Source organism: Trichechus manatus, unplaced genomic scaffold (assembly GCF_000243295.1).
Source record: "Trichechus manatus latirostris isolate Lorelei unplaced genomic scaffold, TriManLat1.0 scaffold00122, whole genome shotgun sequence".
NCBI lineage: Eukaryota > Metazoa > Chordata > Mammalia > Sirenia > Trichechidae > Trichechus > Trichechus manatus.
This window is the reverse complement of record NW_004444058.1, coordinates 5,079,661-5,104,877: the sequence shown is the minus strand read 5'-3', so window position 1 is coordinate 5,104,877 and position 25,217 is coordinate 5,079,661. Positions and strand designations below refer to the sequence as shown.

The window sequence follows — 25,217 nt, the reverse complement described above, 5'->3', positions numbered from 1 at the left end:
TTTCCCCCTTCTTGGTCCTGGGGCTTTGGCTGGGAGGGATGGAGCTCCATCAACTCCAGGGAGGTTCCCAAGTGGGATTCTTCACCACTCGGCAGGCCCGGGACTGAGATAGCTGAGCAGGGGGACATATAGCTGCCTGGTGATCCGTTGATGGGTGGGGGTCATGACAGCGTAGCTTCAAGTCCTGAAGTTCAGGTCTAGCTGTGCGGTCCTCCTCTCCGACCACTTAGCCCCATCCCTGCCTGCCTTCTCCTCAGGCCAGAGTTAGCCCTATAGAAGGAAGAGGAGGACCCTCAGGAAAGGCTTGTATGGAGGACAGTGAGGCCTGAGCAAAAGCCAGGAGGCAGCAGATCCAGGGAGAGCGTTTTCAGAACAATGAGCAGCCACATGGCAGCCAGAGCACCAGGGCCTGGAGAAATTGAGGCCCTGAGAGGTGAGGGAACTGGACTCTTCACCTCCTAGCCCTCCCAGCCTTCCCTTCTCCCAACCTGCTCTCCCCTAGAAGCCTCATCTCCTGTTGCCCCACCAATTTAGTGCTTCTGAGTTTTAATCTCCTTCTCCCCCCATTGAGAGGCATTGGTAGTTCAATGGCAGAATTTTTACCTGACGTGAGGGTGACCTGGTTTCAGGGGCAGATTACCCAGCCAGCAAAGTAAGCACAGGTTTACTTGTGCTTACTTTCAAATCTATACTGAACAATTCCACATCCTATGCTTACCTTGCTGACCAGGTAATCCAACCTTGTTAGGGACTGTAAATTTGAAAAGAGGCTTTGATTTTGTAGGAAGGTGCTGTGGGGTTGGGAGGGACAGATGCCAGCCATACGTAGAAGCAGAATCGTTGATGTGGTGGAAAATGTGAAATTGTTCACTACAGACGATCTGGTAAACCTGTTGGATAATCCACCCCTGCTTGGGTTCGATTTCGTCCAATGTACCTCATGCACAGCCACCACCTGTCTATCAGTGGTGGCTTGCATGTTGCTAGGATGTCGAACAGGTTTCAGTGGAGCTTCCAGACCAATACAGACTAGGAAGAAAGGCCTGGCAATCGACGTCCGAAAATCAGCCAATGAAAACTTTATAGATCACAACAGTCCGATCCCCAACCGATTATAGGGGTGGTGTAGGACCAGGCAGCGTTTAGTTTCACTGTGCATGGAGTTGCCTTGACCGACAATGGTAACAGTTTGGAATCCGAAAAGTCTTTTGCAAAAGCTGTAGTAGGTGGAGGGGGCGTGGCCACTCGGCTAGGGAGACACGCGCAGCTGTTGCCACCTGGTGGCCACGGCGGGTATCGGCGACCACGAGGTTTTAGAGGATCCCAGCGGCCGCCGGGGGGATCCATGGTGAGTGTCAGAGGCAGGGGCGGTGGAGGCAGGAGGCCAGGCGGTTGGGGACAGGGAAGCAGATGGATTCGGGGTGTGTAGGGGGAGCGGCAGTGTGTCCGGCTCCGTCTCCTCAAGGCTAGGAGCCGCTCGGCTGCGCCCAGAAGGGAGCTGCATAAATGTTTGTGGAATGAAGAAACGAATTAATTAATAAATACAGCTCCTATTTTGTTTTTTGAGCAGACATTCAAGGTTCAGCCAGGGTGTAGACACGTTAGGGGGGACTCGTTTATTGCGCGATTACCCCCATTTCATCAGGGAGGAGACTGAGGCACGGGAGGGGCCGTCGCTTCCCCCAGAGAGTGCACAGCCCACCTATTCCCCACACCTGGATCCTTCTAGGCTCAAGACCCCGCAATGCGGTGGGAGCCCTGAGCCTAGACTCCCGTTCCAGTGCTCCCGAGCCCGGCTTTGCCTGCCACACTGAGCAGGCGGCCCCCACGCGGACCAATGACGGCGCCCGTCCCCGCCCCCGGATGTCAGGCCGGGCCCCTTGCGACAGCTTCCGTTTTAGGGTGGTGGCTTGGGTTTCCAGCCCCAGGATGTGTCGCAGCAGGGGCTGCACGGAGAAGGCCAGAGGGGTGGGGGCGCCTGAGCCTGTGTGGGGGGCTCTGGTCAGTCGGCCCACGTTTGACTCCTGCCCTGGCTATGTGGCCTTCCTCTCTGAGCTTCAGTGGTCCCATCTGTAAAATAGGATAACCACAGTACCCCTCACTGGGTGGCTGTGGGGTCAGGGACCCTGAGAGTGTCTGGCTGGATCGGGGCCGGATATGCAGTAGGCGCTTAACAACCAGGCTTCATGACTGTGATCGTCGTCTGTCAGTGCATCTCGCTGTCTGTAAGACGAGGGTATTAGTATTCCTGTCCCTCAGGCCTTGATGTACTGAGGGTCCCCGAGCCTGGGACTCTGCATTAGGTCTCCCAAGAGCAGTGGGCGTCCCTCCGCCAGACCGTCCTGTCCGCCGGGCCCCAGAGCCTCAGCCTGGGCCTCGGGGGCTAGCTGCGACTCCTTGAGAGGCCCTGCCGTGTCCAGTCCAGTCCCCTCGCCTTTGTCCCAGAACGTCTCCACCACCAGGGCCTCCTGCGGAGGCAACTCTTCCGGGAAGCCCTCCTGCTTGGTCCACTGCCAAACCTGGAACGGGAGGGTGGGGCCAAGGCTGTGGGAGGGGCCCTGTTTCCCATCCACACAAGGTCCCTGCTGGCTAAATTCTCTAAGATTCTGAAACCAAGTCTAGGTCTGGACTCTGCCTCAATGACCTCCATTCAGCCCCGTCTTAGAAAGAGCATCCTCATTTCTCTTTGGGGAATTGTCCTTCCTCTTCAGTTGGCGTGCTTGGGCAGGATGCTGCCCCCAGCCCTGCTTGGGATGGGTGTGTAACCATAGCCCTGCCAATCAGAGCATCCCAGCCTCCTGGTTCTAGTGATAGGCTCAGCGATGGGCATGTGACCCAAGCTGACCAACCAGAGATGGCCCTGGGACTTTTGCTCACGTTAATGGGAAAAAAAGGACCACCCTGTTTCCATTGGGTAGAGGAAGGCCTGGAGCTCCAGGAGCCTCTTTTCCACCATAGGGGTGCTGCTGGCGAGAGAGGACAGCAAGCAGGACAGCAGCAAAAAGAGATAGAGGCTTAGTCCCTGGATCTAGCTGTGCCTTAAATCCATCACCCTGGGATTTCCCACTAGCTTTCCTTTTTGTTGAAGCCATGCTGAGTCCTGTATCTGCCGCTCGGAAATGATTGACAGGCAGTTCCTCTCTGGGCCTCTGCCTGCCTGTCTGTGAAATGGGAAGGGGTTTGGAGCACTAGTTTCGGAGTCCATAGTGCAATCAGTTGAGGGAGAATAAAATGAGCTAATGCATGACCATTGCTTAGCAGAGCCCAGCTCAGAGTATGGATCCAATAAGCAGAACCTGGAATTAGAAAAGGAGCTTTTACCTGTTTCCCCTGGCTGCCAGGGAACTCGACAGCGGTGCTGGCAAAGGGCGTGGGCAGGGGCGGGCACAGGTGCCGTGCAGCCCTAGGCAGGGAAGAGGGAAGCCGGTCAGAGGAATCATGCTTCCATCTAATCTTACGCGTTAATTGTTCTGACTTACTTTTTCATGCTTACTTATTAATTGTTCTGACTTACTTTTTCATGCTTGCTTATTAATTGTTCTGACTTAATTTTTCATGCTTACTTATTAATTGTTCTGACTTAATTTTTTTCGTTGCTGTTAGGTTATAAAAGCCACTGAGGACGTAGATTTGGGGAGGGGTTCAAATCCCAGCTCTGTCCCCATTTCTGGGTGAAACCCTGCCCACCTAAGCCTCAGTTTCCTCATCTGTAAAATGGCTATGATAAAATACCTACTCCAGTGGGTGTAGTTATTGCTATTATTACTGTCACTATTACTGGTCCCCTCAGGGGTGAGGGTTGCAAGTTACCTGTTCAGGCTGAAGTACCCGAGGATGCCCAGGATGAGGATGCTCACGAAGCTGCCCAGCGACACCAGGAAGATGACCAAACGTGAAACCTGAACTTCTGGAGGCAGGAGAGCTTGGGTTTGGGGGGTGGTAACTTCTGACACTCGAAGGGTGGGAGCTGGGAAGAGGGGGCTGGAGCAAGGGTGGGCCAGGCCCTCCATCCACTCACTGCTGACCATGGCATGCCATGGGCCCCTCCATGCCTCAGTTTCCTCATCTGTATTGTGGGGACCATGGAACCCTCTTGCCCAGGTGGCTGGGGTGATAAAGTGCTCAAGACATTGTAGCTCCAGGTGCCTGCAGACTGGGCCCCTGTGGCTTCTCCCTGTGGGCTCCTTCCCCACCCCCCACCCCCCAGCCCAACTCCGATTCTGATTTTGGTTCTCTTGGGGCTGGAATTCACTGCTAGGACAATGGGTGGGGACTATGGCAAGAACAGGGATCATTTGGGCTCCGAATCTCTTATGACTATGAATCCCAAGATAATGGAGCCTGTTTGCCTATCTTTGTGATGGGAGAGACACTCATTTATTTATTCATTCATTCATTACACAGCCCCACCTAAAATTCCCCAGGAGCCCCAGGCTGGGGAAGGGCAGAGTGAGACACAGTCACCCCCAGTCCCCAAAGGGTCAGGGCAGGGCAATCGGGTGGCAGCGCTGGGGGGTGTCCACAGGGAGGCAGGTAAGACTACCTGGAGGAGGGGGCTTTTGGGCTGGGTTTTGAAGGATGAATAGGAGTTTGACAACAGGGAAAGGGGAGACATTCCAGGCAGAAGCTCCTGCATGACAGGGCTCCCCCACCCCCGAGTGTGACAGAAGTTTCACCAGGGACAGCCACAGAAGACAAGGCTAGAGAAGGGAGGTAGGGAGACAGAGGGAGATCCCAGAGCGTGGTGGTCAGACTGATGGGAGGCTCCTTTGGGGACTGGGGTGGGGTTGGGGCAGTGCCTGCTGGATAAACAACGGGAGGGAAGGACCAGCCCTGCCCCTGATGCTCACCAGTGCTAAACTGCTGTGGCTTGCTCCAGGCGCCTCGCCCTGCCGCCGTGTCTGCTCGGACCTGCACAGTGTAGGTCGTACCAGGCCGCAGGCCGCGAAGGGTGACCTGCGTCTCTGTGGCATTCACTGCGCGCTCTGCGGAGGGATGAAGGGAGGCAGTCATGGGTCCCCCGAACCCCTCTGCTCCCCAGAGGTCATGCTCGGCTGTGGGGTGCCCCCCCACCGACCTGGGTGGAGTCCTGGCTGGGCTGCCACACCTACTCCCTACTCCTTAACGGCAGCAGGCTCGGTCCTACCCCTCGGCTTTTGCACTGGTGGTACCGGCCACCACATACACTCTTTCCCCAGATACCCACATGGTTTCCTCCCTCACCTCCTTCAGGCCTTTAGGGTTAGAGTAAGCTTTGTCTGTCTTGTTCCCAGGCATCCCCAGAGCCTCAGATAGGACCCAAACACAGAAGGTTCTCAGAAAGTGTTGGTGGAATTGAACGAATTTAACAAATAAAACACTCCTTAAAAACCCTTAAAATAAGAATATAGTTGCTACCTGTCATCTAGAAGAAAATATTCCTAGAACACTAAATTCATATTCTTTCACCCTATTCAGGAGGAATATTCCTATTCCTCAAAAGAAGTTTTTTGGGAATTGATAAATTTGGCCTTCAACAAAATGGCTTTTGGCAGATTGGTTTTCTGCAGATGGGCTGCTTCCAGCAACCCTGAATAAGACACTGTTAGGGGTTGGATTGTGTCCCCGAAAAGGATAAGCTAAAGTCCTAGCTCTGTATCTGTGAACCTGACCTTGTTTGGAAATAGGATCTTTAAAGATGTATCAGTTAGGTTAACATGAGGTCACAATGGAGTACCGTGGGTCCTAATCCCATCTAAGTGGTGTTCTTATAAAAGAGGAGACAGAAACAGAGACACATGGGGGAGAGGGCCATGTGATGACGGAGGTGGAGATTGGAACGGTGAGCCACAAGCCCAGGACCTCCTGGAGCCACCAGAAGCTGGAAGAGGCAAGAAAGGATCCTCTCTTACAGCCTCCGGAGGAGCGCAGCCCTGTGACCCCTTGATTTCAGACTTCTGGCCTCCAGAACTGTGAGAGCTTAAATCTCTGTTGTTCTAAGCCACCCAGTTTGTGGTACTTTGTTACAGCAGTCCCAGGAAACCAACATAGCCACCCGTCCCCATGTGGCCTCCGTTTCCCCTCCAGACAATGTGGGGGGTGGCCAAGCTGATGCCAGTGTGTCTAAGAGTCTCTGGTGCTGGAGCACTCCCCTTCATTCATGCCTGTCCCTGTGCTGGGTGCTGTGGTGGGAGGCAGGACACGAACCCACGGTGTTGCAGGCCGGGCCTGTGGCTGCTGGAGATGGGCAGGTGAGGCCTTATCTGCAAGGCTGTGTAACCGGTCAGGGAGGCAGGGTGAGGGGCAAACTGTGAAATGACGAGAAGGCTCCAGCCCTGGGCAGCCCTGTCTCAGGTAGGGCAGGAAGTGGGACTGCCTGAGTTTCCTTGGGGCCGCTGAAACAAAACACCACAAAGCGGATGATCTATAAGAAGAGAAATCTATTTGCTCGCCGTTCTGGAGGCCAGAAGTCTGAAATCAAGGCGTCAGCAGGTCTGTTCCCCCTCCAGAAAGCTCTAGAGCAGGATCCTTTCTTGTCTCTTCCAGCTTCTGGTGGCCCTGCCATTCCTTGGCTTGTAGACACATCTTCACAAGGCTGTCTTCCCTCTGTCTGTCTCTCGTGTCTCTTCTCCTCTTGCATAAGGGCACCAGTCATATGTGATCAGGATCCACATACCCCAGTGTGACCTCATGTTAATGTAACTGATAAAAATCAGAGTCCATTCTGATTCCTGGTGACCTTATGTGTGTCAGAGTAGAGCTGTGCTCCATAGGGTTTTCAGTGGCTCATTTTTCAGAAGTAAATTGCCAGGCCTTTCTTCTGAGGTACCTCTGGGTGGACTCACACTGCCAACCTTTTGGTTAGCAGCCAAGCACGTTAATTATTTGTACCACCTAGGGATTCCAACTTAACTGATAACATCTGGAAAGACTCTGTTACCAAACAAGGTCACATTCATAGGTACAACGGTTAGAACTTCAACTTATCTTTTTGGGGGACACAATTCAATCCATAATAGGAATCTTCCCTGTTAAGTTTTCATTTCTTTCCCTAAGGGACAAGAGAAAGGTTTCTGGGTGGTGCAAATAGTTTGCACACTTCTATTAAACCAAACGGTTGGCAGTTTGAACCCACACAGCAGCAGCACAAGAGAAAGTCTTGGCGATCTGCTTACATAAAGATTAGAGCCAAGAAAACCCTGTGGAACCCAGTTCTACTCTGTAACACACGGGGTTGCCACAAGTCAGAAACAAATCAATGGCAATGGGGAAGGGGCAGGAAGGGGCAGTGGAAGAGTCCAGGCTTGTTCGATCATTGAGCAGGTGAAGTCCCCTCTCTAAGCCTCAGTCTGCTCATCTGTGAAGTGGAGACAACAATGTCCACCTGATGGAAGTCACTTGCTGATACACGTGAGGGGTTGCCAGCTATGCGGCCACCACACTCGACATCAAGAGCACTGGTTGAACATTTCCTATATACCCAGCTCCAGCAACGTCCAAGGATGGGGTAACCCTGGCCACAGAGTCAGGTAGACCTGGGTTCACATTCCGACTCCACCTTCTCTAGGGGTCTGGAAGGGGCCATCCTGGCCCTTGAGCCCAATTCTCTCATTTCACAGCTGGCACCACAGAGGCCCAGAGAAGGACAGTGGGGTGCCCAGGGTTGCACAGCCAGGTGGAACTCGAGCGCAGACCGCTCCTCCCCCAGCCCACTCCTTCGCTCCTTCTCGTACCTGACACTTGGCTGCTGTCCTCATCCCAGAAGCGCACAACGTGCCCCTTCAGGACGCCGGGGCAGGAACTCAGCGGTGACTCTGCCCAGTGCACTGACACCGAGTTTGCGCTATGATTCTTCACTGAGACCAGCTGTGGGGTCCCGGCCCGCGAGGCTGCAACCAGCACCGTCACCACAATCTTAACACCAGGAGCACTGGACGAGCATTTTCTGTATATCTAGCCCTAGCACCATCCAAGGACAGGGAGGGTAACCTTGGCCTCAGAGATGGGTGGCCAGAAGTCAGCCAGGCAACTCCTAAGTTACCCTGAGCAGCTTTGTCCCATTTCATAGAAAAGAAAACCGAGACTCAGACAGGGATCCCCTAGAGAACTCATTCATGCTTCAAAGCCCTTGCACCAATGTCCATTCTGCTAGGCCCTCTTCACTGTGATGCCTCCTCAACCCATCCTCCCCTCTCTAGCCTAGCCCTTACTTCATGGGTTTGAATCCTGGCCCCACCACTTAGTCGTTGTCACTTCCCCTCTCTGAGCCTCAGTTTTTTTTATCTATAAAATGGGGCAATGCTACTCAGTGTAGCTTAGGAGTCTACTGAGCTGACTTCTGGCCAGGGCCTAACACAACTGTTGTTACCTGCCATTGAGTCAGCCTCTGACTCATGGTGACCCCATGCACTACAGAACAAAATGCTGCCCGGTTCTGTGCCATCCCCACGATCAGTTGTGGATTGGACCACTATGATCCACAGGGTTTTCATGGGCAAAGTTTTGGAAGTAGACAGGCAGGCTTTTCTTCCTAGTTCATCTTAGTCTAGAAGCTCCACTGAAACCTGCTGAGCATCCTACCAACATGCAAGCCTCCACTGACAGTCAGGTGGTGGCTGTGTATGAGGTGCACTGGCCGGGAATTGAACCCAGGTCTCCTGCCTGGGAGGCGGGAATTCTACCACTGAACCACCACTGACCACTGGCCTGAAACACCGTAGGTGCCTCTAAATGCTCCTGACTCCTCCTGGGATATGATCTGACAGGTTTGGACTACTCACCATTGCCCCAGAAGTGGTAGGTGGACAGGACCGTGGACCAAGAGGTGGGCTTCTTCGGGTGTGTGGAGGCGAAAATGGTGATGCGATAACACCCCTCCTGCTCCATTACCCCTGATGCTGGGCTCCAGCTGTGGGTCACTGGAAGGATGAGTAAAGGCTAGGTGAGTAGACTGTCTTCCCACCTCTGCACCTGTGCACTGGCTGTGCCATCTGCACAGATCCCCTAGAGAACTCCTATTCATGTTCCAAAGCCCTTGCACCAATGTCCCCACCTCCAGGACCCCTTCCATGTGGCTCTCCCTCAGCCTGTCCCCCTTCTCCAGCCCAGCCTTTGCTCCATTGGGCTAGGTGTTTGTGTCCAACTCTGTCCCCTCCAGGCTGGGGGCTTCTCAAGAGCCAGGCTGAGGCTGAGGCTTCTTGGGGCCCCGGCTGGGCCCAGGAGAGATGGGAGAGCTGGAGGCTACTTGGACTGCACAGCAGCCCCCCTTTCCCTCCAGTGGCCTCATTAATTTGGCACCTGTGTCTTGCAAGCTGCCACCTTCCCTGGTGCAGGTAAGTGTTTAACAAACACCCTGGGACGTGAGACTCATTACCTGCTAGAGTGCAACCTGCCCAGGGCTGAGCCCTGAGACTCCCAGGAGTCTCAAGACCGGCATAGGCGGAAGGGTTCGTTCGAATCTCGGCCTATCCTCACTGCTGTGTGACACTGATCAAGTGGCAATATCTCTCTGGGCCTCAGATACCCTGTATGGACCATCCCGGAAGGTTTGAGCAGACGCAGAGGCAGGGCCCCTGACACTCCTGTACCCATTCCAGCCGCGTCCAGGGCCTGGCGCACCGTTAGGGTGCAGGTGGCACGGCTTCTGTCCTGGTCATGGGACTGCCACTCAATGCAGTATGTCGTGGCCTGGGCCTGGCCTGCCCAGCGCATTGTGGTCCCCTTGGCTCCGACACTGATATTCAGAGTCCTGGGTTCTGGAAAGAGAGGGAGGGGCATGGGAGGGAAGCACTTTGGGGGCTGCCTCAGCCCATCCTCTGGCCCAGAGTGTCTGTGTCTGGTTTTGTCTTCCCCACACTGGGGACTGCTTGGGGGCTGGGCACAGAGGAGGCCACAGAAGGGAGTTGGAATGTGCTGAGCTGCTGCCCCCGCCTGATCATGGGCTCCCCGCCACCATGTTCCCCAGTAGGGCTCCCTGTACCACCCTGACTCCCACTGCCAGCCAGCGGGCTGCTCTTCCAGATGCCTGTCACCCACCACTGCCTCACCCAGCGGAGGGCGTGGCCACAGGACCAGACCTCCGCAACTAGATCACACCCCCTGGGGCCAGAACCCCGGGCTCAGAAGCACAAGGACAAGGCCATCAAGTGCCTTGGGCTCATCTCTTCCACCTGCTACAGCCAGGGCATCTGACAGCAGTCTCGGAGAGGTGGGAGCTGCTTCCAACACTGGGGACAACAGCCATCGTTTATTGAGCACCTGTTGTATATGCCAAGCCAGTGCCAAGTGCTTTATAGGCGCCACTTCATTATAAAGTGGGACTGTGATTACCCCATTTTATAGATGGGGAAACTGAAGCTCAGAAAGGGAGAGCCACTGGGCACCCAACAAGGGCATGGCTTCATCTCTCTGAGTCTCAGTTTTCTTGTCTCTGAAATGGGCATCACATAACAGCCCCAGCCTCAGAGGGCTGCTGGGGGCACAGCAGGGCCAGGAGTAGGGTGAGCAGAGTGAGACACTAGGCACAGGCACAAAATTTAAGGCGGCACTAAAAAACTCAGTTATCAAAATAAGCGATATTTTAACGCACTATCTTCAAAAACATAAAAATTAATTTAAAAAAAATATATTGAGCACTATTCACAATAGCCAAAAGGTGGAAACAACCCAAATGTCCATCAACCGATGATAGGAAAACAGTGTGGTACAGCCATACAATGGAATATTACTCAGCCATAAAAAGGAATGAAGCTCTGATACCTGCTACTACGTGGATTTACCTTGACAACACGATGCTAAGTGAAAGAAGCTAGACACAAAGGAACTCAGAGTGTATGGTTCCATTTATATGCAATGCCTAGAACAGGCAAATCCATAGAGACAGAAAGAGGATTAGGGGCTGGGGAAGGAGGAGGGATGAGGAGTGATTTTTAATGGGTACGAGGTTTTCATTTGGGGTGATGAGAATGTTCTGGAACTCGATAGAGATGGAGGTTGCACAATATGGTGAATGGACTAAAAGCCACTAAGTTGCACATTTTAAAATTGTGTTATGTGAATTTTACCTCAATTAAAAAATACATATAAATACATAAAATTTACAAAATACTAAGATTTTAAATAAAGACAGAATCTGACCCTAGCCTTTCATGAACCCCCTGCCTCACTCAACTCACCCTGATCTCTGCCCTGGTCTCAATAAAACTTTATTGACAAAAACAAGTATCTGGCCTAGCAGGCTGTATTTTGCTGATGAGATTGCATTATACAGCATTATAACATTGCATTTACTATTATGTATCTTGATTACTGAGTGTTTGGACACTCCCTTAAATTAAACATTCCCTTAAATTTTTGTGCCTGTGGCTCAGAGTGGGTGCTCAGCTGCAAGGGGCCCTCCCCACTGCTCTCCCCACCCACTTGCGGAGGTACCTGTGCGGTTGTCAGGAGCAATGAGACATGTCTGGTTGAGGCCAGGACCAAAGCGATTCCGAGAAATGACAGTCACATTGTAGGCAGCTCCTGAGAGTCTGAGCGTTTTCCTCAAGGACAGAGTCTTGGTGGCCTTGGCCTGGCACGGGCAAGACAGCATGTGCAGGTGGATGCTGTATGTCGCCTCCGCACCAGGTGTGGTTCTGTGGCAGCCTTCCGGAAGCTCCAGCTGAGGCGGCTGCTGTGAGCACAAGAGATGGTTTGTCAGGGCCTGAATACACTCTTGGTCTCATGGACAGATGCCAGGACACAGGCTGTGAGGACAGACTCACCCACAGGTCACAGCGAATTACATGTGCCAAAAGTTTAAAAAGTTTTAAAAAATTATAAACCCCACTGCTGGCAAGGCTGCTGGGAAACTGGCATTCACTTCCACTGACCTTTGGTTTTTGTTGTTGTTAGTTGCCATCTAGTTGATTCCAACTCATGGTGACCCTACGTGTGCAAAGTAAAACTGATCCATATGTGCTCTAGGGAGCACAGCTCTACTCTGACACACGTGGAGTCACTGTGAGTTGGACCACACCTGCTAAGTCAATTGTGGTGAAGCCATTGGGTAGAATATTTGGCCATTTTGCCCCTGACTCAGGCAAGAGTTTCCCTCCATGCCTCAGTTTCCTCCTCTGTAAAATGGGGCTAATTAGACTGTACTTAATGAGTTATTTTGGTACTCAGAGAAATCTTACTTCCTCCCCCTGACCCAGCCTACCATCACTGCCTAGCTGGACCAGTCACCTCCCTTCTTGTCTCCCAGCTTCCACCCTCACCCCCTATAGTCTGTCCCCCGCACAGCGGCCAAAGGGAGCCTAAGTCCAATTATGGCCATCCCCAGCTCACACACCCTCCATGGCTCCCTATTACCTTCACAGTAAAACCCACCATACACCTGGTCCCTGGGATCCTCATGTCTCATCTCCCTCCATCTCCCACTTGCTCACCTCCATCCAGGCTCTTGTTCCCTGCTCCCCCACCCCAGGCCACACCACAATCCTACAATGATCCCAATACCTGCCCCTGCAGGGTCAGCAGCCTCCTTCCATCTGGGCGGAGCAGCTCCACTGAGCAATTCATCTCGAGCTTCGGTGGGGGGGTTTCTACAATGAGACAGTGTGAGACAACAAAGCTGGGACTGTCTCCTTCTTTCCCATGAAACACAGGATTTGTGTGGGTTGTTAAGGAGTTTCCAAAATCAGCAAAAACCACCCTGGGGGCTGTTTCCCAGCACTTGGGGCAGGAGGCAAGAGTTCATGAGGGCCAGAGGCAAAGGCTGGGAGTCTCTCCAGTACCCCCCTCCTGGGCCACTTCCCTGCCCTCAGGAATAACCATTATCCATGATTTCAGATCGTCCCAACTTTTTCTTTGACACAGTTTGAAACTCTCTTTCTCAGTTCCCCGTTGCCCAGGGTTGGGGGCAGCAGCCTATGTAACTATCTCAGGCACATGGCACCCGTGAAGCTCGGCCTGATGGTTCCCACTTGACAGAGCCCTAAAGTGGGCGCAGCAGGGCCCAAGCACCATGTCCTGAGGGTTTGAGGGTCTACAGCCCAATCCCATCTCTAAAAAACAGCACTCGTTTCTCCCGTTGTCTTATTTCTAATGCCCCATGCTTTATCTCTGACAATTGCAGCCTTGTTTCTAACACCTACTTATTTCTAACACCCACCTCCTTATTTCTAACACCTGCCACCTTATTTCTAATCCCACCACCTATGTCTAACCCCAATACCATATTTCTAGTACCCGCTGCCTTATTTCCAAAGCCTACTCCTATTCCCATGGCCCGGGCACTCTCACCTGCAGGGACACACACAGGGCTGCTCCAGTTGCTCCAGGGACCTCCTGGGGCCTGAGACTTGAGCGACTGCTGCCGCCGCAGCTGAAATTCCTGGGCAGCATCCTTCTCCAGGGGGCAGAGGCAGGACTCTGAGGAGAGGTAGATCAAACATTAGGCTGCAGGGCTGCTCCACCCCCAGGATGCCCAGGGCTTGGCACTGGTCATTTAGCCATTGCGCACTTATTGGGTGCCAACTGTATGCAGGACCATGTGCTGGGCACCGGGGACTTAGAGGGGACAGAGGAGGCTCTGCCCTTGTGGGCTCTCCAGGTACATCCATTTCTGCTCCTGCCCCAGGTTCGAATCCCTGCCAGGCCACCTCCTGGGGATAAGATCTTGGCCAATGTCTTCTGGCCTGTAAGCACTGGTTTCCTTACCTGTGGAATGGGAATAATCCAATACTTAACCACAAAGCAGATCAACAGGCATGCAAAGAGCTTAGCATTGGGCCAGGTATACAGTAGGCACTCAATTGATGGTGACTTGCTACAGCTGTTGTTGTCATTATTATTATTATTCTCACCTAAGCCAGTATCATCCTGAAGTCCACAGTGGCCCTAGGACAAGATCACATTTATATACTGTTTTACACTTTTGTGTTGAAAAATATTAGCTGTTCTGGAATTTTAAACATTATTTTGCTCTTTACACCAATGTTCATTGAAGCATTATTCACAATAGTCAAAAGGTGGAAACAACTCAAATGTCCACCAACAGATGAATTAATAAACTGTGGTCTATGCCTACCATGGGATATTACTTAGCCAATAAGAGAAATGATGTTTTGATACATGCTACACTGGCGATGAACCTCGAAAACATTATTCTGAGTAAAATAAAGCCAGACACAAAAGGACAACTACTGTATGATCTCACTTATATGAAATATCTAGAGGAGGCAAATGCATAGAGGCAGAAGTAGATCAGTGGTTACCGTGGGCTGGGAGAGGAGAAAACGCGGAGTTATTGCTTGAGGGGCACTGAGTTTCTGTTTGGGACCGATGAAAAGGTTTTGGAAACAGATATTGGTGATGGTTGCACAACATGGCGAATGTAATTAATGTCACTGAATTGTACGTGTATAAATGGTTGAAATGGCAAACGTTTTGTTATATATATTTTATCACAATAAAATTAAAAAATATGGATAAATACAAAAGCTAAGATATTTCCTGAATATAACCAAACACTTGGAGGGACAGAGTATCAGGGGCGGGGGTCTGGGGACCATGGTTTCAGGGGACATCTAGGTCAACTGGCATAACAAAGTTTATTAAGAAAACGTTCTGCATCCCACTTTGGTGAATGGCGTCTGGGGTCTTAAAAGCTAGCGAGTGGCCATCTAAGATACATCAATTGGTCCCAACTCACCTGGAGTAAAGGAGAATGAAGAACACCAAAGACACAAGGAAAATATTCGCCCAAGAGACAGAAAGGGCCACATAAAGCAGAGACTCCATCAGCCTGAGACCAGAAGAAATAGATGGTGCCTGGCTACCATCAATGACCGCCCTGACAGGGAACACAACAGAGAGTCCCTGATGGATGGAGCAGGAGAAAAGTGGGGTGCAGGACTCAATTCTAGTAAAAAGACCAGACTTAATGGTTTGACTGAGGCTGGAGGGACCCCGGAAAACATGGCCCCCAGACTCTCTGTTAGCTCAAAACTAAAACCATTCCTGAGGCCAACTCTTCAGACAAAGGTTAGACTGGACTATGGGACGTAAAATGATACTCGTAAAGAGTGTGCTTCTTAGCTCAAGCAGATACATGAGACTAAATGGGCAGCTCCTGTCCGGAGGCGAGATGAGAAGGTAGAGAGGGTCAGGAGCTGGTTGAATGGACTTGGGAAATCTGGGGTGGAAAAGAGGAGTGTGCTGTCACAGTATAGGGAGAGCAACTAGGGTCACATAACAATACGTGTATAAGTTTTTGTATGAGAAACTAACTTGAATTGTAAACTTTCACTTAAAGCACTATATATACATATATATATATAGCAGATGAGATAAAAGGATCAAGTTGAAATCGAAGAAAAGGTTAAATAGCAAATTATACATTGTATATATTTTACTACAGTATAATTTTAAAAAATAACAAAAAACAAATAACTTTGCTAAATGCAATGTGGAACCCTGGACTGGATCCAGGAACAGAAAAAGGACTTTCGTAGAAAAACGGGTGAAACCTGAATGCAATCTGGAGCTTCGTTAATAGTGGTGTGCCAGTGTTAATTTCTAGTCGTAACCAATGTACTGTGGTCATGTAAGATGTTAACATTGGGGGAAGCTGGGTGAGGGATACATGGGAACCCTCTGTATTATCTTTGCAACTTTTCAGAAAATCTAAAATTATTTCAAAATAAAAAGTTTATTTAAAACATTATTTTAGGAGGCAAAATGGTGACTTTGAAGTGTGCCTGTTCTTGGTGTTGGGGATCAGGCAAGCCCAGTTTCGGTCCCAGTCCGGTACCCACTCCCTGTGGGTCCCTGGGGAGGTCCCTACTGTCCTGGCCATCAGTTTCCTCATCTGCAAAAGAAACTGAGAGGGTCTACCGCACAGTGTGGTTAGGGAGCTGGAATTGAGATATAAAGAAACGGTCCTCCCCATCACCTGGCCCTGATGATCTCATGCCCATTTTCCTGATGGGGAAACTGAGGCTCAGCAAGGGGCACAACGTCTGTCCTTGACCTCAAGAAGCTGCCAGTCTGAGGGAGGAGGAGGCTGGCTGCAATTCAGAGGCTGGGGGTGTCTGTCTTCCCCGAAACTGGGGACTGCTTGGAGGCTCAGCTTTATTCTGCCTGGGGGCACAAAGGGGGCGTTATGTATACTTTTTGTAATGTTCTCAAATTATATATGATTCTGTGCTGCTGTTAAATCATACATGACTCTGTAAAGTTGCTTCTGTAATGAACTTAAGCCACAGATACATAAATTACTTATAATGTGATTTAGAAGTAGAAAATTTCTGAATTTAGACATAGAAATATAGAATTATGTGAAGAATGTGGTAAACTAACCCTGAAGTTGACCTTGTCCCTGCATGCTGTGATAAAAGAAAATGTAACGTAGTTAATTATCATAAACTAGCCTAGAGACACAAATCTAAACAACCACCCTAATCTCTAACCTTGAAGAAAAAAATGAGACATTTGGCTAATCTCTAACCCTGGAGAGAAGACATAGCATACTAACTAGTCTTTAACATCACACTGGCCCTTATTGTGCGAGGCCAAGTTAAGGAATTCACATATAAACCCTGAATTTCTGCTCACTCGCTGAGAGAAGGCAGAGCTGGAACCTCCCTCTGGAGTCTGACTCTCTCTGAAGACTGAGACTCTGTATTGAAGTTCTGCCCGCTACCGCCAACCTTGAAGGCTAGCTATGACGGACCTCTGCCGAGTTCGAGCTGTGGCCAAGCCTTCCTCCCGAGACCACTTGTAAAAGGTAAATGTCTGAAGTCGAAAGATTGGGACTCTAACCATTGAATAAACATTGTAATTGTTAATTCTGATTGTCCAGTTCCAAATGAATGTCTTGAGGTCTTCTTACTTGTGTGCCTTGCCACGACTACCTTGCAATAATCTGAACGAGTTTATGCATGGCGAACCTGAGTATTTCTTAACTTTTTTAAAATAAAATCCTATACAGCAGGGAGTGACAGAGAGTAGCTGAAGAATGAACAAATGAATGAATGAGTAGCAGAGCAGCTTCCTGGGAGAGGCAGCCTTCGCGCTGGGCCCTGCAGGCTGGGCTGGGTTTGCGTGTGCTGAGATGGAGATGATACCTTTCTGGGGAGGGAATGGCAGGGATAAAGGCAAGAAGGCTGGAAATCAAGGATGCGGGTGAGCCCGGCAGCCATTCAGGAGGGGCTCAGAGGAAGCACGAGACAGGTGAGGTGGCTAGGGCCAGTTCAGCCTGGCTGATAACGAGCATACCCTCCTGAGGGTAATGGGGAGTCACGGAGGGTGTGTGAGCAGGAGAGGCCATGGTCAGATCCAGATGTCAGAGAGTCCCCAAGGGGTGGGGCAGGGGGCAAGAGTGGAGGTCAGGTGTGGGGAATGACAATGCAGAGATGGTGAGAATTATTTGAGGTGGTGAGGATGCACTGGGGAGGGGTCTGTGCCTATCCCTGAGCTGGAAAATAAACTCACCAACTTCCAGGGGCTGCCAGGCGTCCGGTGTCGGAACTGCACATCAGCATTATCCTGGCCATCTGGGGTCTTCCACTCCATGAGCAGCTGCCCTGCTGCCTTGGACACCTTGATGTCTCTAGGAGGAGGGTCGTATTTAGCTGGAAGCAGATGTAGGGGTAGGGGAGTCAACCAGGATGTGTGTGAGTTAGTGGGCCCTACTTGGGCCAGGGTAGCTGACCAAGTCCCCCAGGTATGAATCAGGGACACCCCTGCATCCTGGGATTCTGTGATTTCAATAGTCAAAATGTATGTCCAGGATCCCATTAGCAAAGATATCTTTAAAATATTAATACCCATTCCTAGCAAGACTATGGCAAGACAGGCACTTTTATAAATAGCTGGTGAGAGGGTATCATTAACCTCTGTTTCTCTGGAGGGCTATTAAGGATTTGGCAATTTTTTAGACCCATTTCAAGGAGGCTGGCCTAAGGAGAGACATCTATTATCCTTTCTGAACCTTGATCAAACGATACCTGATCCCACCCCGGGGCCTTTGCACTTGCTGTACCCTCTGCCTGCAACACTCTTCCTCGCTTTAATTCCTAGATGCTAGATTTTTTTTATCCTTTGAGGCTCAGCTCAGGTGTCACCTCTCTGACCTCCCAGCTTTATTCCCTCACCATGTGGAATTATCATGCTTTGTCCTTTGCCCCCACTTGAATTTGGGCTCCATGAGGGCAGAGACAGGACCAAGATTAGGGTTAGGCACGTGACGTAAGGTCATGCGAGTGCAGGATAGGATCTTGTCTTAGTTTAAAATTTTGATCATCGTGGATTTTTTTTTGCATTAAATTGAAGTTTTTTAATATCACATTAAAACAGAATTTATGTTGACTACTGAGTTTTTCAGTATTTGTGCCTGTTATGGATTGAACTGTGCCACCCAAAAATATGTGTTGTAAATCCTAACCTCTATGCCTGTGGTTATAATCCCATTTGGGAATGAGTTGTCTTCGTTATGTTAATGAGACAGGATTAGTGTAGGTTGTGTCTTAAATCAATCTTTTTTGAGATATAAAAGAGATCCACAAGTTTAATCTAGAAAAGCAGAGATGAGGTAAGATAGATGCCAAGCCACATGGAGATCTCTAAGGAATCAGGAAGCAGAAGTTGAAGAGACAAGGACCCTCCAGAGCCGACAGAGAAAAAAAGCATTCTCAGAGAGTCGGCACCCTGAATTTGGACTTCTAGCCTCCTAAACTGTGAGAAAATAAATTTGTTTGTTAAAGCCATCCACTTGTGGTATTTCTGTTATAGCAGCACTAGTTGACTAAGATGGTACCCAAGATGGATGCCTCACTCGCCTCACCCTAGAACCAGCCCTGGGCAGCAACTGTGCTGGCCTTGCCCACATCCCCTACGCCTAATTGTGGCAACAGTTGTTGTTGTGTGCGTCAAGCTGATTTAGATTCACCGCAACCCTATATGACAGAGTAGAACTGCCCTATAGGGTTTCCAGGCTATAATGTTTGTGGGAGCAGATTGCCAGGTCTTATCTCCTGAGGAGCCACCGGTGGGTTTGAACTGCTGACCTTTTGATTAGCAGCTTAGTGCTTTAACCATTGTGTCACCAGGGTTCCTTGTGGTGACTGTAGGAGCTCAAAAACTATATACTGAATGCATGTTGTTGGGTCCTGGCAGCATTAGGGATATCAGGGAGATCTCAGAAGCAACCTAAGTGCCCAGGAGTGGAGGATTCGTGAAGGGATCGTGGAAGACTCTGCTGTGTTACGCACAGTGATTGATATGACAACAGCTTACAGTATAGAGCCCTTTGGCAGGTGACGGAATCCCCCGGGTCCAGGCCGGGGAACCCAAGGCTTCTCAGGGTGACGACAGCACAGAAAGGAGGAAAACAGGGGTCCTGATAGGGTGCTGACCCAAGCTGTAGAGCTGCAGCGAAATCTCCGACGACTTCTCGGTCCTGTTTGCCACCCGGGACTCCACCCAGAGCGTGACAGCATGGAGCACAGGCACACCGTCCTGATCGGAGAACTGCAGTCTGGTGGCTGAGCCCACAGAGAAGTAGCAGCAGCGCCCAGGGCGGACACTGCAGAAAAAGAGAGTGTTGATGATTAGTCCAGAGTCCTACTGGACCCCAGAATGTCAGTGGCTATGGCAGATGCTGTGTATCACCTCCCAGCATCCTTTTCTGCCCCTTCTATTTCTCCCCCTACTACAGCCTGGGGCTCCTTGGAGGTTGGTCCAGGACATAGGGAGTTGAGGGGACCCCAGAATCTCCCAGCATGGGCAGCCACAGAGAGGAGGAAGAAATGGATTGAATGGATAGATGCATGAATGAGTGCGAGGGTGAAGATGAAGGAAGGACAAGAGGGACCCTCAGTGCCACCCACTCTAGGATGCTCACATCACAGAGGCCCAGCCCTGCCTTCTCAGATGAGAAACTGAGGCACGGGAAGAAAGAATGACTAGGCCCAGGTCATGCATCTGAGAGTACAGGCACTGGGGAGTAGAAGTGAGGGCGGGGTGGTGGAAGAGGGTCTAGGGACCAGAGTGGGGTCCTCACCAACACCTCAGGAAGTGGCTGACCCCAGTTGCAGGGCCCTCGTACCGCCAGGAACACTCATAGCTGCCGGCACTGAATATCCGGTAGCAGCTCAGGTCCCGGGGGCCCAAGGCCGAGCCTAAAGAAGATTGCAGAGGTTAGAGAATAGACCAGGATATGGGGAGCACTGTGAGGCTCAGCACCAACATACCCCCAGGATGAATCTTTGCAATACTTAAGTAATCTGGTGTCACCTCAGCTTAAGCCTGCAGTGGTTCCCAGCATCCTCCCTGCTCCTCCCCACCTCTCTCCCCCATCTCCCTGCTCACTCTGCTCCAGCCTCCTCGCTGGTCCCAAAACACACCAGGCTCCTTCCTACCTCAGGGCCTTTGCACGTGCTATTCCCTCTGCCTGAAACACACATCCCCCTGATCTTTTTTTTGCTTGTTTGTTTATGATTACAATTTTATTACAGCAAAAAGGACACTAAGGAAGAAACACATAGGGCATGGTCTGGAAGGGCTCCCAATGCGGAGCTTCCATGTCCCAAAAAGGGAGTGCTACCCTCCTACATGCAATGATGTATTTCACCAACCAGGAAGCACCCTCTGATTTTGACATTCCAGTTTCTCCTTCAGTGTCTCCTCCTCCACTACCCACCAGCCCAAAGCAGCCCTTCCTCTCCAACTACCCTGCTCAGTTTTTTACCTAGCACACGTGACTACTCATTGTATGCAGTCTACAAATTCATGTGCCTGTGTCTATCTACCCCCCACCATCTATCATCCATCTGTCTATCCACCCCGCCTCCCATCCATCTTCCTTCTGTCTGTCTATCCACCTATCCATCCAGGCTGGGATCCCAGGTGGTCAGCCAGGCTCACAGTGGATTCTGTCATGTCTAGAACTGTGTCTGCACATAGTAGGTGCTAGGTAAATCTTTACTGAATAACAGAATGGATGAAGCACCTGCTCAGTGCCAGACCCTTTGTGGGATGCGTTATAAGCATAAATGTTCCAGCAATGGCTGCCTAGGGAGGAGGGTGGACTTCAATTAGCTGCTTTGCCCCATGCGCTGACCCATCTGAACAGATTCAGACACCAGCCCATCACCCTTGTGAAGGAGACTCAGGCTCGGAGAGGGCAGTGACTGCTGCGGGACACCTTGAGCCTTGCTGAGGATGAGTCAGCAGGCTACGGGTCTGCATGCGCAAGAACCTAGGCAGGGCTGGGGCTTTGGCTGGGTGGGAGGAGGCTAAGGAAGTGGGCTGCTGGGGATGGGATCATTCTGAGCCCAGTGTGAACACCCCCCAGGGACTGTCCCAAACCTGAGTCTGTGTGCGAGTATGGTGGGTCCTGAAAACAGCACCTGCTGGCTCCACAGGCTCCGGCTGTAAAGGCAACAAAAAGATGATGATATTCCCGGTCTCACATAGCATGGGTAGAGGGGCTCAGCCTGTGGGATTGCGCCCAACTGACCATCTGCCCAACTGACCATCCACCCACCTGTATACCCACCCATCTGTGCACCTACCTGCCATCCGCCCACCCACTCATCTACCCATCCATCTATCCATTTATCCATCCATCCATCCATCCACCCACCCATCCATCCATCCACCCACCCATCTTCCCATCCATCTATCCATTTATCCATCCATCCATCCACCCACCTACTCATCTACCCATCCATCTATCCATCAACCCACTCACTCATCCATCCATTCACCCACCCATTTGACCATCTATCTATCCATTCATCCATCCACCAACTCACCAATCTATCTATCTGTTCATCCATCCACCCACTCATCTATCTATCCATCCACCCATCTGTCCATCTGGCCACCTATCCATCCATCCATCCATTCACCTACCCATTCAGCAATCTATCCATTCAGCTAGTCAGGCTTCCAGCCAGCCAGGCAGCCACCCATCCACCCTTCCATCCATCCATCCACCATTCAGCCATCCATCCACATGCCCTCTGTCCATCCACCCAATCACACATCCATCCATTTGCCCTTCAATCTACCCACCACCCATCAGCCCTTGGTCTCTGTATATAAACTCCCCATGTGGAGGCTGAGATGCATAGTTGGGTTCCTCTGGGGAGGTCACCCCAGGAGGAAAAACACAGGAAGATGGACAGCCTTGCGGAGGCTGAGAGACGTGGGGTGTGCCTGGGGCATCAACAGCATCTGGAGCCGGTGTGGTGGCTGAGCAAGCGAACTAGGGCCACAGCAATGGGCAGCTCTGGACAGTCCTGGGGGTGGGGGGGTTTGATGTCCCTCAGTCAGGGGTCAGCCCTACCCCCCAGGAGTGCCAGAGTCTGCCAGGTGCTGACCTGGGTGAGGGGCTCCTGCTGGGAGGATTAGAATCCTTGGGGAGAGGCAACACCCAAAGAAGCAGCCCCTTGTGGTCCGACTGTGAGGAAGGACAGCGTGCTCTCCATCCCCCCATTTCCCTCTGTGGCATCACAGCCCCCCATGGCCTGAACCCACCCCCTTCTTTCCTCCTGGCCTGGCCATTCACTGCCACCAGCAGCAAGCTGCCCCCTGGGCTGCTTCTCCAAAGAAATCTGGGGTCCCCTTCCCCTCTGTTGTTGGTCTTCCAGCCTCACCTGGCTCTCACAGACCCCAGCACCGTGGCTCACACAGGCTGTGCCTTGCAGCTGGCCAGCCCTGTTTCAAGCACTTTGACTGAGTTCAACTTATTGAGCCATCTGGTGAGACTGTGCCCTGCTGATCCCCAGACTACAGAGAGGGAAACTGAGGCACAGAGAGGTGAAGAAGTTGCCCAAACTCACATAGCAGTAATGGCAGAACTGGGACTGGAGTTCAAAGCTTCCCCTCCACAGGGGACCAGTGCCCCCCTCTCCACCTGATTCCACAAGATGGAGAGAGTATATATATACTAGAGTTTACTATATATATATATCTATACACGTATATATTATGTATATCTGTTATAATGAGGGCAGTGGTAGAATTCACACCTTCCCTGTGGGAGGCCCCCCCACGCATCTGTCAGCTTGTCCTACTGTAGGGGCTTGCCTGTTGCTGTGATGCTGGAAGCTATGCCACCGGTATTCAAATACCAGCAGGGCCACCCATGGTGGACAGGTTTCAGCTGAGCTTCCAGACTAAGACAGATTAGGAAGATGGACCTGGTGGTCTACTTCTGAAAAGAATTAGCCAGTGAAAACCTTATGAGTAGCAGCAGAACATTGTCTGATACAGTGTTGGAAGATGAGCCCCTCCGGTTGGAAGGTACTCAAAATATGACTGGGGCAGAGCTGCCTCCTCAAAGTAGAGTCGACCTTAATGACGTAGATGGAGTCAAGCTTTCAGGACCTTCATTTGTTGATGTGGCACAACTCAAAATGAGAAGAAACAGCTGCAAACATCCATTAATAATCGGAATGTAGAATGTACAAACTATGAATCCAGAAAAATTGGAAATTGTCAAAAATGAAATGGAACACATAGACATCAATATTCTAGGCATTAGTGAGCTGAAATGGACTGGTACTGGCCATTTTGAATCAGACAATCATATGGTCTATTCTGCCAGGAATGACAGCTTGAAGAGGAATGGCGTTGCATTCATCATCAAAAAGAACACTTCAAGATCTATCCTGAAGTACAACGCTGTCAGGGACAGGATAATATCCACACGCCTACAAGGAAGACCAGTTAATATGACTATTATTCAAGTTTACGCACCAACCACTAAGGCCAAAGATGAAGAAACTGATGATTTTTACCAACTTCTGCAGTCCGAAGTTGACTGAACATGCAATCAGGATGCATTGATAATTACTGGTGACTGGAATGCGAAAGTTGGAAACAAAGAAGGATCGGTAGTTGGTAAACATGGCCTTGGTGATAGAAATGATGCCGGAGATCGCATGATAGAATTTTGCAAGACCAACGACTTCTTCATTGCAAATACCTTTTTTCACCAACATAAACAGCAACTCTACACGTGGACCTCACCAGATGGAATACACAGGAATCAAATCGACTACATCTATGGAAAGAGATGATGGAAAAGCTCAACATCATCAGTCAGAATAAGGCCAGCAGCTGACCGTGAAACAGACCACCAATTGCTCATATGCAAATTCAAGTTGAAGCTGAAGAAAATTAGAACAAGAGCCAAAGTACAACCTTGAGTATATCTCACCTGAATTTAGAGACCATCTCAAGAATAGACTTGATGCCTTGAACACTGATGACTGAAGACCAGACAAGTTGTGGAATGGCATCAAGGACATCATCCATGAAGAAAGCAAGAGGTCATTAAAAAGACAGGAAGGAAAGAAAAGGTCAAAATGTATGTCAGAAGAGACTCTGAAGCCAGCTCTTGAACGTCAAGCAGCTAAAGCAAACGGCAGAAATGATGAGGTAAAAGAACTGAACAGAAGATTTCAAAGGGCAGCTTGAGAAGACAAAGTATTATAATGACGTGCAGGGAGCTGGAGTTAAAAAACCAAAAGGGAAGAACATGCTCAGCATTTCTCAAGCTGAAAGAACGGAAGAAAAATTCAAGCTTCAAGTTGCAATATTGAAGGATTCTACAGGGAAAATATTAAATGATGCAGAAAGCATTAAAAGAAGATGGAAGTAATACACAGAGTCAGTATACCAAAAAGAATTGGTCAACATTTAACCATTTCAGGAGGTAGCATATGATCAGGAACCAATGGTACTAAAGGAAGAGGTTGAAGCTGCACTGAAGACACTGGCAAAAAACAGGGCTCCAGGAATTGACGGAATACCAATTAAGATGTTTCAACAAATGGATGCATCACTGGAAGTGCTCACTTGTCTATGCCAAGAAATTTGGAAGACAGCTACCTGGCCAATCCACTGGTCGAGATCCAAATTTACGCCTATTCCAAAGAAAGGTGATCCAACAGAATGTGGAAATTATCTAACAATATTGTTAATATCACATACAAGTAAAATTTTGCTAAAGATCATTCAAAGGTGGCTGCAGCAGTATATCGACAGGGAACTGGCAGAAATTCAAGCCGGATTCAGAAGAGGACGTGCAACGAGGGATATCATTGCTGATGTCGGATGGATCCTGGCTGAAAGCAGAGAATACTAGAAAGATGTTTACCTGTGTTTTATTGATTATGTAAAGGCATTTGACTGTGTGGATCATAACAAATTATGGATAACATTGTGAAGAATGGGAA

The 25,217-nt window shown here is 50.3% G+C and overlaps 1 protein-coding gene across 1 annotated transcript in view; it reads right to left on the bottom strand.

Moving 5' to 3' along the window:
• Positions 1 to 1,714: 1,714 nt before the first annotated feature.
• Positions 1,715 to 25,217, bottom strand: part of IL12RB1 (interleukin 12 receptor subunit beta 1) — a 25,318-nt gene continuing 1,815 nt past the window's right edge. The window contains exons 2-16 of the mRNA XM_023738749.1: positions 21,334 to 21,396; positions 20,027 to 20,144; positions 19,380 to 19,549; positions 17,458 to 17,597; positions 13,827 to 13,860; positions 13,264 to 13,392; positions 12,478 to 12,563; positions 11,410 to 11,650; positions 9,567 to 9,734; positions 8,760 to 8,897; positions 7,713 to 7,868; positions 4,851 to 4,985; positions 3,811 to 3,907; positions 3,322 to 3,403; positions 1,715 to 2,519 (exon numbers count right to left, since the gene is read on the bottom strand). Of these exons, the coding sequence (XP_023594517.1) occupies positions 2,256 to 2,519; positions 3,322 to 3,403; positions 3,811 to 3,907; positions 4,851 to 4,985; positions 7,713 to 7,868; positions 8,760 to 8,897; positions 9,567 to 9,734; positions 11,410 to 11,650; positions 12,478 to 12,563; positions 13,264 to 13,392; positions 13,827 to 13,860; positions 17,458 to 17,597; positions 19,380 to 19,549; positions 20,027 to 20,144; positions 21,334 to 21,396 (2,021 nt within the window). The 3' untranslated portion in view covers positions 1,715 to 2,255. The remainder of the gene's footprint in view (positions 2,520 to 3,321; positions 3,404 to 3,810; positions 3,908 to 4,850; positions 4,986 to 7,712; positions 7,869 to 8,759; positions 8,898 to 9,566; positions 9,735 to 11,409; positions 11,651 to 12,477; positions 12,564 to 13,263; positions 13,393 to 13,826; positions 13,861 to 17,457; positions 17,598 to 19,379; positions 19,550 to 20,026; positions 20,145 to 21,333; positions 21,397 to 25,217) is intronic.